General features: G+C 39.8%; 2 protein-coding genes across 2 annotated transcripts in view; one reads left to right on the forward strand and one right to left on the reverse strand.

Moving 5' to 3' along the window:
• KIAA2026 (KIAA2026 ortholog) overlaps positions 1-13764 on the forward strand; it is an 89430-nt gene that overhangs the window by 63873 nt on the left and 11793 nt on the right. The window lies entirely within an intron of this gene.
• Positions 4066-12056, reverse strand: LOC131095488 (monocarboxylate transporter 13-like). The gene is made up of 4 exons (XM_058043325.1): positions 11855-12056; positions 8106-8249; positions 6155-6961; positions 4066-4292 (listed from the first exon to the last, which is right to left on the reverse strand). Exons 1-4 carry the CDS (start codon positions 12054-12056, stop codon positions 4066-4068), a joined length of 1380 nt encoding a protein of 459 aa, XP_057899308.1.

Genomic DNA, 13764 nt, shown 5'->3' on the forward strand with positions numbered 1-13764 from the left:
CCTGACCTTCAAAAAAGAATAGCTGTTAGTTGGTTTTGTGCTGTTGACATTATGATCCCGTCTTCCTAGGACAAGGTTCTGAGATTTTTATTAATTTGCTTCCTTTAATTGATAATTATTTTTCTCTGATATTTGAGGCTTCCTACAACACACAGAGCAAAGTAAAACAAGTACAACCTGATTTAGTTTTGAATTTTATGGGAAATTCAGTGGAAACTCACAGGTATTTCACTGCTAAATCTACATTACCAGTAACACAGTACAGTAAGAGAAAATAAGGAATAATATCCCTTTCAGTTTGTCCTGAGGATCCTTGTCTGTCCATGGTTTGAGGACTTACTTTGAAGGAGGTATTATCTGGCTTCCATACTGAAGAACTCCACTATAGGCTGGATTTGAAGCTTTTTGAAAAGAAGCTATTCCTCAACTTGCTTCTACCTTGACTGCAGGCCCCCTCCAGGGAGCAACATGTCCTGTAGACTGCCTTGCACAAGCACCATAAATATGTTCATCCTGAAAGCCTGGTTCATGACAGAAACTTCCTCCTCAAGTAATTTCCAAATGAAGCTATGGTCCTGTCACTAGTGGGGTTCCACAGGGCTTTACCTTAGGGCTTAGGTGCTCTTCAACATCTTAATGATTTGGATGCAGGACTCAAACACTAAGTTTGCTGAAGACATTAAATTGAGAGGAGCTGTTCACTTCTTTGAAGGCAGAGTGGCCTTGCAGGGCTACCTTGACAAATTGCAGGTCACCAAACAAATGAAGTTTAGCAAGGGAAGGTGTCAGATTCTGGCCCTGAGACGAGACAACCCTGGATGTGTGTATAGACTAGGGAATGAGGCTGAAGAGCAGCGCTGCAGGAAGGGACATCAGGGTCCTGGTCTGTGGAAAGTTGAACATGACTCAGCAGTGCCCTGGCAGCCAGGAGGGCCACCCGTGTCCCTGGGGCATCAGGGGCAGCATGGCCAGCCGGGCAAGGGAGGGGATTGTCCTGCTCTGCTCTGAGCTGGGGCAGCCTCACCTCAAGTGCTGGGGGCAGCTCTGGGTGCCAGAGTAAAAGAGGGTAATGAGGATGCCCCCTACCCAAAGGAGGAGGAGGGTGATGAGGAGGATGAGGTGTCTGGAGGGGAAGCCATGTGAGCAGTGGCTGAGGTCACTTGGTCTGTTTAGCCTGACTGAGGCGAGATCTCATTGTGGTCTTCAGCATCCTCATGAGGGGAAGAGGAGGGGCAAGCACTGACCTCTTCTCTGTGGTGACCAGTGACAGGACCCACAGGAATGGCCTGAAGCTGTGTCAGGGGAGGTTTAGGCTGGATATCAGGAAAAGGTTCTTCACCCGGAGGGTGGCTGGGCACTGGTAGAGCCTCCCCAAGGAAGTGGTCACAGCACCAGGCCTGACAGTGTTCAAGAAATATTTGGACAATGCTCTCAGGCACATGGTATGATTCTTGGGATGGTCAGGAGTTGAACTTCAATGATCCTACTGACCCATTCCAATTCAGTGTATCCCATGATTCTATGATTTGACTTCTTTTGTCCCATTAGACAGATACATAGCAACAAGATTGACAGTGAGTCCAAGGGACTAATATTATTTAGTGCATTTAGCAAAGAAAATAAAAGTATTTCTCAGAAGATACTGTTCAGCCTGATGGAAACCAGGGGAAATCTCTGGCCTGAGCCTTGACAAAGCCAGTTCTGAGCTCAGACTGGGCTGCTCAGGACTTCAGCCATTCTGGCCATGAAAGCCCCAAGGATGTTATCAGCCCAACCATGCCGGACTATATCCGTGCTGCCAGGCTGTCCTCATAGCTTCAGCCTGAGCTCTCTCTGTTTCAGCTTTGCTGCTGCCTCACCCCCATACCATGCACTGCTGTGAACAGCCCAGCTGCATCTCCTCTCTTCCTCCCCTTGGTGTCAGGGATGCTGTTTGGTGCCCCCAAAGCTGCTGCTCCCCTGGCTGCACCAGCCCTGGTTCCACAGCCTCTCAGTGATCCTCTGCTGAACTCAGTCATCTTTGTCAGCTTCTTTCCTGTGCTTTGCTGCTCCAAAATGTATGCACAACCATGGAGCAGAGGGGAACAATCACCTCCCTTGACCTACTCCTTGTGCCCCTGTTCTTCCAGCACAGTGTGCCACTAAGTGCCTTCTTTGCTGCCTATGTCAAAATAAATTGGTTACAGGGCTTGTAAATAAAAGACAGAATTTTAGCAGAGTGCCGGAGCTGGAAACTGCATCTATTAAACATTTCCCCATTCTTCCCACCTCCACTTTATAAAATGAAGAGTTATTTTAAGTAGTGGAACACTGCAGAAGACTGAAGAATAATACTCTTAGAAAAATCTAAATTTTTCAACTTATAAGTTTAAAAAGGATTTTTGTCAGGTGTGTCAGAGCCTTACTACAAGACTTTGCACACTCATTTGCTCTCCTTCCAATATGTGTTCTTCAATCAAGCCCCCACAGGTAGTTGATTTATTAATGGTTCAGCTGTTTCCCTGTAAGTTAAATTAAATTTTTGAAATACTAGTTCTTATGAGACAAGAAGTAATTCTTTCAGATGAGAGATTTAAGTAAATTCAGCTTCACAGAAGAAGTGTTTCAATAGTGAAAATTTCTGAAGTTTTTAAGTAGGGCAGATATGATATTCATAATAGTTTGAAGGCTTTAAAGTGCTACTTATTTTTCCTTTCAGTGTTTCTTTCTAGATGTTATTCAGCCTTTTCTCCCTTAAATTCTGTTTTCCCCCAATAGAGTAAAATTACAAAAAAACCCCAGTTGTTTGGATACAGACTCTTTTTTATTCTTATAAATAGAGACTTTAGTCAAAGTATTTGCCTTATGAAAATTGGAATGTGGGACTGAAGGGGACATCAGGAAGTCATCTAGCCCATCCTAGTACTCTGAAACACATATATCTATATCCTTGATTGTGTGATACCTATTCTCTGATGTCTGTATTTTCATATTCTGCATTCATAGCCTGCATTGTATCTGAACAGGCTACAATGAAGCTTTTCCCCTATTACATAACTGCCTTTCTGGGAATGATATAAATTACCAGTTGTTTTTAACAAGAAAAGGAATTAATAATGTTTTCTTCATCTCAGACTATTATGGATTTGAAGGCTGTTCTCATGCCCTATAAAAATTTTTCCTTCTAAACCAGGCAAACTTTATTTCTTATACTTTTCCCTTATTTCTTAATTCTCTCAGTTATGTTCAACTTAATTCTTTGCAACTCATGTACTTCTTCCAGTTAACTCTGCTTTGCAAGTATTGTTATCTCCTCTGCATTACCATTGTTATCTCCTCTATATTACCATAACACAGAAAGACATTTGCTGTTTTAAATACAGGGTTGCATTTGGGATTCTCTACTCAGTTTGAAGTCCCGTGTAGTCTTAGTTCTTCCCATACTACTCATCAATCCTTCTCCATTTTCTGTGGGTGTATTTTGCTTTTTACTTCTGATATCTAGGACTGCATTTCTCTCTACTGTATTATGTTACTCATATAACTTTTAACTTTTACCAGGTTTGTCTATTTATTTGTCTTATTTCAGCACTACTCTGTAGAGTACCTGCAAACCCTTCAGCTCAAAACTGTATTCATTTACTTGTGCTTTCAGATCCAACTTGTTTACTGAAAATACTGGGCACCACTTCCCCGAGTAAGCATTTGTGAGCTGATGCCTCTTCCTTTTTTTTAGCGATAGCTGCAGTCTGCCGTTGAGGGTAGAGTTTGTATCTGCTGCACACATACTTCACAGCAATTTAGTTTAGACTACGGTTTGCCTATTTCATTTAGCACAGCCCTTTGGGACTCTACTGAAGACTTGCGTAGTCAAAATGCAACTTCAATATCAAGATAATATGGTAATGGATACTGCTCTACTTTGCATGTAAATTAATTACTTTCTTCCTTTGTTTCAAACAGGAAAAATTCTGTTCTTTTGCAAATCCAAAATTTCTGTTCTTTTGCAAATCCTAATAATAGTGACTTTGGCAAAAATAATACACTTCCATGTGTCCTTGAGATGCTGTCAGAGGTCTCATGTAGTCACACCACTACATTGTGCTCTCCATACCTTCTGGTTTGATGCTTCAGGATATGGAGGGAAGCGTAAGGTAACGTTGACTTTTCTGGTTTGGTTCTAATCTTGCTTCCTCTTATTTTTCTCTGTTGGAGTCGATCTAAAATAATTAAAAATCCAGCTGATAGGACAAGAATGGCTCCTGCCATGTAGAAGCCTGCTCTGTAATCTCCAGTCATGTCCACAATCAGACCTGGAGAAGAAATAAATGACAGGAATTTGATTGATGGAGAGCAGACGAATTTAGCTCAGCATTGTGAATATATCCTCTTACAAAGGCAGTGAACTGGCTACATACTTGTCTGGCAGATTTCTACACCATAAGCACAAGGAACATCACCCCAGTATAGCATTTTTCATTTTTCATTTTTGTGTTTTGAAACACAATTCATGTTTCATTGTTTTTCATTTGTGAATTACTAGTGAAACAATATATTACACAGTTTTAAGTACTTTCCAACCAGAAGTGTGGCAGACAGTGCAAGTGCAGGTATTGGCAGAAAGACAGACTGTGCAGCTGTGTATGTGAGCAGCTCCATGTTCTGTGGTGTAGCTGTCACGAGTTGCTGAAATTTGGACCATAACTACAGCATGAGCGAGTTTAAAGAAGGAAAGGACATTCATCTGTTGGAGACAAAATTGGAGAATTTGTCTGACGTGTTGTGGATTTCCAGTTCATCATTTTACAAAGAGTCACAGAAGCTAACAAAAAGACCTTGGTTTTCAGGGACATTGAAGCCAACCAAAATATGTGATGCCATTGTGTATTATACTGAAAAATCTCTTCAGTACAGTATTACAGTAGTAGCTCTGCAGAGGTGTGTCAGCTGCCCTGTGGGTATGATGGCACATTCCTTTGTGGGCTGATGAATGTTGCTTGCTTTTGGGAAGTTTGTCCATGTTTAGCGTACTTCCTAGCCCACATTCTAAACTATGATCAGCCCTATACAGGCATAGGAACCATGAACTCAAATCTTTTAGATTTTACACTCAAAGGAGAAGAGGAGAGCTTGAGAGGCACTTAGGGTTCCCTGCTCTTCCATATATTCTTGGTAGTTCTCTAAATATACAAAAAGGGGCCACACTGATTCCCAGATAATTAGTACTAGTGACCAGCCACTATAAACTGTATTTTATTCAGATCTTTCCAACACATTTTCGATACTGTTCTGTTTCAAACCCTCCACAAATCTTCCTGGTTCCTGTATTTCAAAAGTGAATTAAAATATTCCAGTATTCAGTTGGACTCATTTGCAACCCATTAGCAATGTCATTATCACGAAAGTCACTTGTGCGTGAACAATGGTCTTTGGATGAGGACTCAGATCTGCATTGCACAAGTCACAATGGTCTTTTTTTTTTTTTTTTTTTTTTTTTTGCCATATCACTTTTTAAAGCCTCTACAGCTTGCAGTTCATTTGTCTTGTCTTTTTCCAAGATGACTATATCTTTTTGCCAGGCCATAAATCCATGTGCTGTCTCATTGTCTGCTCTCTCTTCCCACTGTTCTTATGTGCTGCCTTCCCTGTTTATTATACTAGCTGGCTCAAATGCTGTCTAAAACCAACAGGCATTTCTCTGAATATTTCCTTGGGGTTTGCATAGCCTAATGTTTCAGGCTGTTCAATTTGAACTTCTGTAGAAACCCTCCCAACAATACCAACATTTGTGCAACATCAGTAGTCTCAAATTTCAGTTTCTTCTCTGAAAGTGTATGTCTGCTGCTTCTCCCAAAGGTACACTTTCTTAGCTAAATAGTTGGAGGCCATCAAGTGGCATTATGTGGGATTCAGAAAGCAGGACAACTATGTGAACCCTGCCTTTTATCCCTTCTTTCTTGTTGTAAAGGTATCTCCAAAATCACACAGAAGAGAAGGAGCAGTGTATTTTGAAGAGGATTTAAACTGACTATTTGTTTTTATGTACTTCTTGGCTCAGATACCCCTGAGCTAAAAAAGGGGGAAAGTTGAGTGCAGATCCAGATCTTTTCAGTTCAGATTACCATTCCCCTTTCCTCTTTTAAACTGTATTTGGCAGTGAGTTGTCTTAACTTACCTGCAAGAGGAGGCCCCACAAAACCTCCAGTGCTTCGAATAAGCATGAAAAGTCCTAGGGCACTGTCAAATTCTGGCATGCCTACAACATCTACTAGCACTGTAATGTGAATGGCGACTGTTGTGCCAAAGAAGAATCCATAGAAGCCAGTGAATATTGCCAGGGAAAGGTAATTGTTAGCCAGTGGCAAGAGCATCAGGGAAGTACTGATCAATGTAATCGCCATTGCCAGCAAATGAATGCTTTTGGTAATGTGGAGGTTGGCATACCAGCCACACAGCAATCTGCCTCCAAAGTCCACCATAGCCAAAATGGATAGGAGGGATGCAGTCCATGATTCATCTATTCCCAGGCTGTAGCTAAGTGGAACTAAAAATAATGGAGGAACAAAAAAACTCATAGCAGCTAATATACCAAAAATGGCATAAAGTACAAATTCTGGTCGCCTCACAAGCATCCAGTTGAAGGTTTTGGGCGTGATGGGAGACTGATCTTCTTTGTTTGTCCTGGATGCACCATTGCCAGGTGATGTTTCAGTTTCACAATGGCTGGCCTCAAGGAAGCAGCTGCTTGCCAGGGGTCGCATCAGTACTCCACAGACACAAATATTGAGTTGGATGCCACCTATGATCAAGAGGGCACCTTTCCATCCGTATTGACCAATCAACCACTGGAAAAATGGCCCAAACATGAATGCAAAGGCACATTCTCCAGCACTGGCAATAGCATTGGCCAAAGCCCTTTTCTTGGAGAAATAGTGGCTAACGATGCTAATGGCTGGTGTCCACGAAAAAGAAATGCCAAGACCTGAAAAACACCAATAGAAACAGCACAGGTTAGACACCATTGAGGTATTTTGTGAAGGTAGAAATTTAAGCAGTAAGTGCTTCTAACATTTGCAAAGTTAAAAAATGTTAGAAAGAAAACATTTTTGCCTAGAAGAAGCATGAGCTTATCTGGAGTAGGTGTAAGGGTATATTTGTGACAATATTGTATTCTGTACATTGTATATATTCAAGTGAAAAAGCAGAACATGAAGTATATACATTATTACATTCTCACTTAAAAAAAAAAAAAAAAAAAAGGGAAAAGGAGTTGGTTTCACAGCTTTGCCAGTGCATGAGAAATCCCATGGTTATGAGGCTGAAGCTAGGCAGATCCCAGTGTCCATGCTGTGTGTGTTAAGGCTGGTACTAGGTCAGACCAGCCAATTAAGCTGAGCTGTATTCAGGGTAGACATGAGTGAGGTGGGACATGAGGCAAGTTGGTGTATTGCCTCTATTTGCTCTTCATTTTCTTGCTTAACTGCTTTGAGCAAATTTGAAACCTGCTCTAACTTAGAGTTATTTTGATGGCTCCCTAGACTCTTTGGCAGCCCAGGACTGCCAAAGGGTTCAAATTCCAGACATTTTCTCAGGCATCCAGTGCAGAATTCAGAATTTTTATTTAATTTATTCCCTGCTAGTTTTGCTTCCTGTTCCAGGAAAATCTGCTAGCTGTTGGGGACAATTATCTGGCCTGGTTTGGCCTGAAGTAAAGGAAAGGATTGGAATAAAATGAAGGCCTGGGACTCTGTTCAAACCATAAGATAAGCTGATAGAAAGTATAGAATTTGGGATCTCCCTGTCTTTTTACTTCCCTTTATGAAGTTTTTTTAAACCTTCACAAAGCTCTTATCTCTGAATGAAAAACAGAACACTTAATTTTCTGCTTGCATATAATTTGCAAGTGTAAATTATTGGCATCTAAATATTTGTCTTCTTTGTTGTTGCAGATCTCCTGTACAAACTCTTATTTGCTGAGTGAAATGGGAGGGAAATCACTTTTAAAGAACATTGCTTGTTCTGGCTGCTCATAAAGTTAAAATAGATACCAGATTTTAAAACTCCTACCACTAGCACCCTCAAATACGTTGCTGGTGGAAGAAAGCCATGAAGCCATAAATTCATACCCTGTAGGAAGCCAGTTGTTGCAAACAACCAGACCATGTTGAGTCCAAAAAATCCCAATGCCATTCCTGAAAAAGCCAGAAGTCCTCCAGTGATCACAACTCTCCGATGGGTATATTGTACACACAGTGAACTGGCAACAGGAGCTAGATAAGCAGAAAAATAGAGAAAGAAAAATACATTAGAACATTAATCTGATCAACATGGCCAAATAAATAAAACATTTTGATGATGACTGCCCTTATAATGCTTGGCACAAACAACCTTAATTCTGCTGGATGGGGTAGGAGGTCAATCAAAATTTCAAAATTTTATCCTTGCTGATAGAGAAATTACTGTTCCTGAGGCACAGATTTGAAAATATATTCAAATATATTCTCTTTTAAAGGGAAAGAGCATTTTAGTGCCTTCCTTGTAGTAGGACAGTTCTACTGACTTTCGTGTAAGGATACAACTACCAACAAGACAGAACCTCATGGAATGTTTTAGCAGAAGGTGAAACTTCAGCCACGGAATTTATAGGTTCATCTATAAAAATTGTATTATTGAGAATATGTTATTGATATGTCTGACATGAAAACTTTCTGGAGAAAACTAATTTTGTTTTCTAGAATTTTGCAAAAATCAACCCTTAATGGAATTTTAAAAGTTTATAAAGGACCAAAAATTAGGGTTTATTTTGTGGTAATACTTTTTACAGAAAATTGGCAGTTCATTTCTTAACTCTTTATTTAGTGGTACAGTTTCTCACAACAGAGTGCAGGGGCTCTTCAACACAAGGGCAAAGGTGGAGGTGGTACAGATCTGATGGTGCAGCAGCTACTTTGGTCTCTAGTCACTGTCTGGAAACACCTGAAATGTCAGAGATATTTTTGCTTAATGAAGAATAGTTTCACTGCCTGGCTGTTTTTTCCATCAGCATCACGAGTCGAGGTCAAAGCCGCAGGATTTCTTTAAATGGCCGTGGCCACTAGGGGGTTCCCAAGTGCCACCTGGCATGAACCAGCTCCCTAAAATCTGTTAAATATCCTGGGAACTGGAGTTAATGCATAAAACCGAATTCAGTTAACAAGGACCACGCTTCTAAATTTAAATACGTAGGAAGACAATTATTAAAAGAGAGCAGCCAGCAAGGAAGGTTTCGTAGTAGTTTGTAGGGGCAGGTTGTTGTACATTAACCTGTGCTAATCAGAATTAAGAGAATTTGGTAGCTAGGATGAGTGAAATAAACCTGACAGAGTACTAGTTGCTGCAAAATCTTCAGCATGTACATTGCCTGACAGCAGAAAGGAGTTACACAAACTTCAAATGTCTCATCAGGTTTTACAGCAAAAATCTGATAATTTTATAAACATGTTAAAATGATACTGAAATTCAGTCATTATCCTAAGATGTAGTTCATGAGACATGATAAAGTACATGCAGTTGGTGAATCATAAAATATGATTAAAAGAAGAGAAAAGTAGACACAGGGTAACATCCATGAAAGTTCTTGAAGACAAGTAAATGATCTGCAGCTGGAGCAGAAATATTACCAAATTTCAATTCTTAAATAGCAAATAAGAAGAATAAACAGGCAGAAATTAAACATGGAGTAGCAAGAGAATGAAAGAAGCTAGCCACAGAACTGGAAATGGGTAAAATATCTTGACTCCAGAGTTTGAAAGGACAAGGGCAACACACAGAAAATGCACAAGCAATGGAAAGGGATGACAACAAGAGTACAAAGAGAAAGGTGTTGGGAGGTGTACATCAATAGCCAGAGAAGGCTGGTGAAGGTGATGGGGAGAATCCTTGCTGTGGTAAACTGAACAGCCTGTTGCAAGTGCAGACCTTGGGAGTGGAAGCACATGCTCTCCTTCAATACAAGAAACAGACGTGCCGTTGAAATGATCCAAATAGGAAAAAATAATAATTCCGGGATCATCCTTCTACTGAGCCAAGTGACACTTAAGGTTTCCCAGAGACAGACATTAAGAAAGACTAAGCAGGCTGGGAAACATGCTCAAAGAGCTGGAGGCTCAGGTGATTTTCATCAGGAGGTTTCTGGTCCCTATAAATGAAGCAAAGGCAGAAGAAGATGAGGACAATTATGTATTGACCTGAGACATTTATAAACTACTATACAGAGGGGGTTTGGAATGTTTGACCATCAACCTTTATTCACTGAAAGAGAATTATTTTCAATGGATTTCAAAGGATGAAAAGCAACTTCTGCTGAAAATTATAGCTGCCTTCCTTGAAGTAGGCTGGCCTCCCATGTGGCTAGGCAATTTTTTTTTTCTGGTTTATACTTGATATTCTTGTGTTATATGCTCTATTCCTTCATACATTCCTATACAATGTAAATATATGCTATAACAAAACAAAACCTAAAACAGGACTGTTAAGTTTTTTCCTCCTATGCTGGCTTTTTCTTCTCATGAACTTCAGATGCCTGAATGACGAAATAGTATCACAATATGTCAGTGATACATCTGTTTTGTTAACCAAATTGATAGATTACCATTTATTAATTTCTGTGGTCTGTGAAGCAGGTTTTTCAATTTTTTTTCGGTTAATTATACCTGTCACTGCAAAGCAGGCATCAAGGATAGCAGTTTATGAAACTGATAAAATCTTTTGAACTCATGACTTATTTTATCTTTTTGCTTTGACTTTGGGTTACTCTTTTTTCCTTCAGAATACATTTTTCAAAGAAAGATCAGTTGCTCTTGATGTTTGGAAATACTGGAGTTCCGAGCAATAATACTGATAGGTGTGGACTGACTAGGATGCATGTAATTATACAGTGTCTATGCAAAGAAGTGTCTTCAGAGAGAAAATTATGATAGCATTTATTATGTAAGGATATTTACCTATAGCAACCATATATCTCTATGAGAATATGCAGAGCAGATTTCACAAATTCTGTACACTTCAAGCCTGCACATGTTTGGAATCCTTACATCATGTGAAGGATCATGCAGTTTGCAGGGCACTAGGGACTCTCTAAACAACCCAGCTGAGTCAAATGCAGTATGTTTCTTATTTTTCCCTCCTTCATTTGATGTGATGTGGTATTTGACCTCACTGCCTTTGACTGGGATATTTCACTCTATTTCCCCTACTCTCTGCTTGCATGGTCATGTCTTTATTAAGTTCTCTCTGTGTGAATAGATTTTTTTTTTCTTTTTAACCCTGTGAGTCTTCTGGTAGATCAGTAACTTGGAATCATAGTAAGAGGGGTGAAGAAGACATAGAGTTGGTAATACATGCAAAGAAAGGGGATCTTGGTGAATATAAAAAGAAGTGGGAAAAAGCAGGACTGAAAATAATTGTGATAGCAGATGGCTTACCTGATGGATGGGGTCACAATCCTTGTATTTTGAAGTACTTTGAAAAAGTACTTCAGACAGTCACACTGAAATCAGTGAGCTTGCACAAACTATTTTAAGAGCTTGATTCAACAAGCTCTGTGGCTATTATTCCTAATGAGTTTAACTCAGAGCCTGTAGCGAAACTTAATCATGAGTTTAGGTACATGATGTCTTTCAAGCAATCAGATTCCTATTTTATAGAGTTTTGTTATTAACCCATTCCATATATGAGGCAGTAAATGCCAATTTTCTGAAATTTTTCTGTATTTTCTGTAGAGACTTCCTCCAGACCTTATATGTTGCTGGGATTGGGGTTTTTTTTAAGGAAGACTTCCAAACTTTCTCAGGTAGTTAATATTAAAATAAAATGCTAGAGGAGTACTACTACCTACCTCCTAAATGAAAGACGGTAATGGTTACTGATGTGATCCAAGAAGTGGTGCTTGCAAGTTCATCAAAGTGCTGCTGGATTTCAACAAAGAACAGACCAAAAGTCTTGAGGACAGCAGCAGTAAGGCCCATCACCGTGAAGGCTGACACTACCACAACCCATCCATAGCCACCGTCGGGTGGATTGCTGCCTTTAGCCTGCATCTTTTCTAATTCTCAGTTCTTCTCTGGTGTTTGGACTGTTTTTTTCTTTTTTTTTTTTTCTGGAGTGGTAGTGATGGTGATGAGGTTTTTTAACAGATCTGCAAATTGGTAGAAGGCCCATGGTTAAAGAAATTGATTAAAATATTCTAGGAATGGCTTACACAAGTAATTATCAAGTTAAAATACAACATTCATTACAGGGGTTTGACTGAAAATATTACCTGGGTAACAGAGGTCTGAAGAGACAGAACACTGAATAAAGAAATTTTTTTAAAAATTCAAGTACAGAGTTAAGAAAACAAAAGAAGCATGCAGATGTGAACCAAGGAGAGAAGATAATGGGAAGATATTCAGACATGAAGATTTTCAAAGATAGAAGAATTTTAGGGTCCTCAACATTTTAGTATTTATAAATATTAATCATTCCTGCAATGCCAAGCATTTTTGCCAAAACAGTGCGCATCCATCCTTGCAAAGATTTATTCATAGGCAAGAACATCTTATTAAGCACAAAACTGAAAAAGCATATTTCCCTTTAAAAGTTTTGTAATAAACATGCAGCAATCATGCAGTGTATGGAGGATCTGGGATCTGGCTGGAGGGAGAGAAACATTCATACATTTTTCTGGTTTCTTCATGGACACTAAATGCTGAGCAGGGACATTGTACAAGACACAGAAAACCAAAAAGACCTATCTCAGGAGGAGAAGGGGAAACTTGAGATAGCTGAAGATATACTGTACTTAAAATTCTCTACCCTGTGTGCACCTGGGAAAAATGAGCTGCATGAGGGAATCCATACCACTTGAAGTTATCCAGTACAAAGAAGCAGTCACTAGTCCTGTGATTTGCTCCCATGATCTCAGGAGGATCTGAATCACTGCAGCAGGGTGGGGAGAAAAAGCCATGAGAGCCTTGTAGGGATCAGAAACAAAATCATTCTGCTGCCCCATATCTGGTCTGACATGGCACTGGACTCATTTGCACATCTTAAAAAATCTTAGAACAGCCACAAGGGAGGGAGAGACTGCCTTGTGTTGAGGTCTGTATGAAAGAATCAGGTTTTCATTCCCACAGTTTCTGGGGTCATCTTAAGCAAGTTGTCAGATCTTGCTGTGACTGTTTTCTCAGTTGTCAAATGAAGATAATACTTTCAAAGGTCATAAATTTTGTAAAGTTGGAAGCATTAATACTTGTATTAGTGCTCAGTTTACTATAAGAAAATATAGAAATTATATCAAGCTGTAGCTGTAGCATTCTGACAATGCTGAGCTCAAGTAGCATGGTCATAATTTTGTTTGAGGCTTGGAAGAACACAAAAAGGACACAACACTCAAGCTAAATGAGCCTGCCTAGGGAGAGTGATACTGATATTTCTGCATTCTGCATAGACATGCCTGGGCAAGGGATTATAATTTGGGCCACAAGACAGATAGAAGAAATCCTGCTGCTTACCAGGCAACACCCAGACTAAAACAGGCATGATAAAATCTGCATGACACCACCCAGCACTCTTCACTTTCATTAGGCAAACTCTGTCCCAGGAGGAGAATAAATTGGGCCTCGCTACTCACAAAACTTAAATGGACAGCATGTTTCCTTATGATAAATATATCTTTTATGTCACAGCTCAGAATTAATCTTTCAGTTCCTTTTAATGATCACAGTGTTACATGTAACTCACAAATAAAATTGCTATTTCAGTTCC

Source organism: Melospiza georgiana, chromosome Z (assembly GCF_028018845.1).
Source record: "Melospiza georgiana isolate bMelGeo1 chromosome Z, bMelGeo1.pri, whole genome shotgun sequence".
Lineage (NCBI taxonomy): Eukaryota > Metazoa > Chordata > Aves > Passeriformes > Passerellidae > Melospiza > Melospiza georgiana.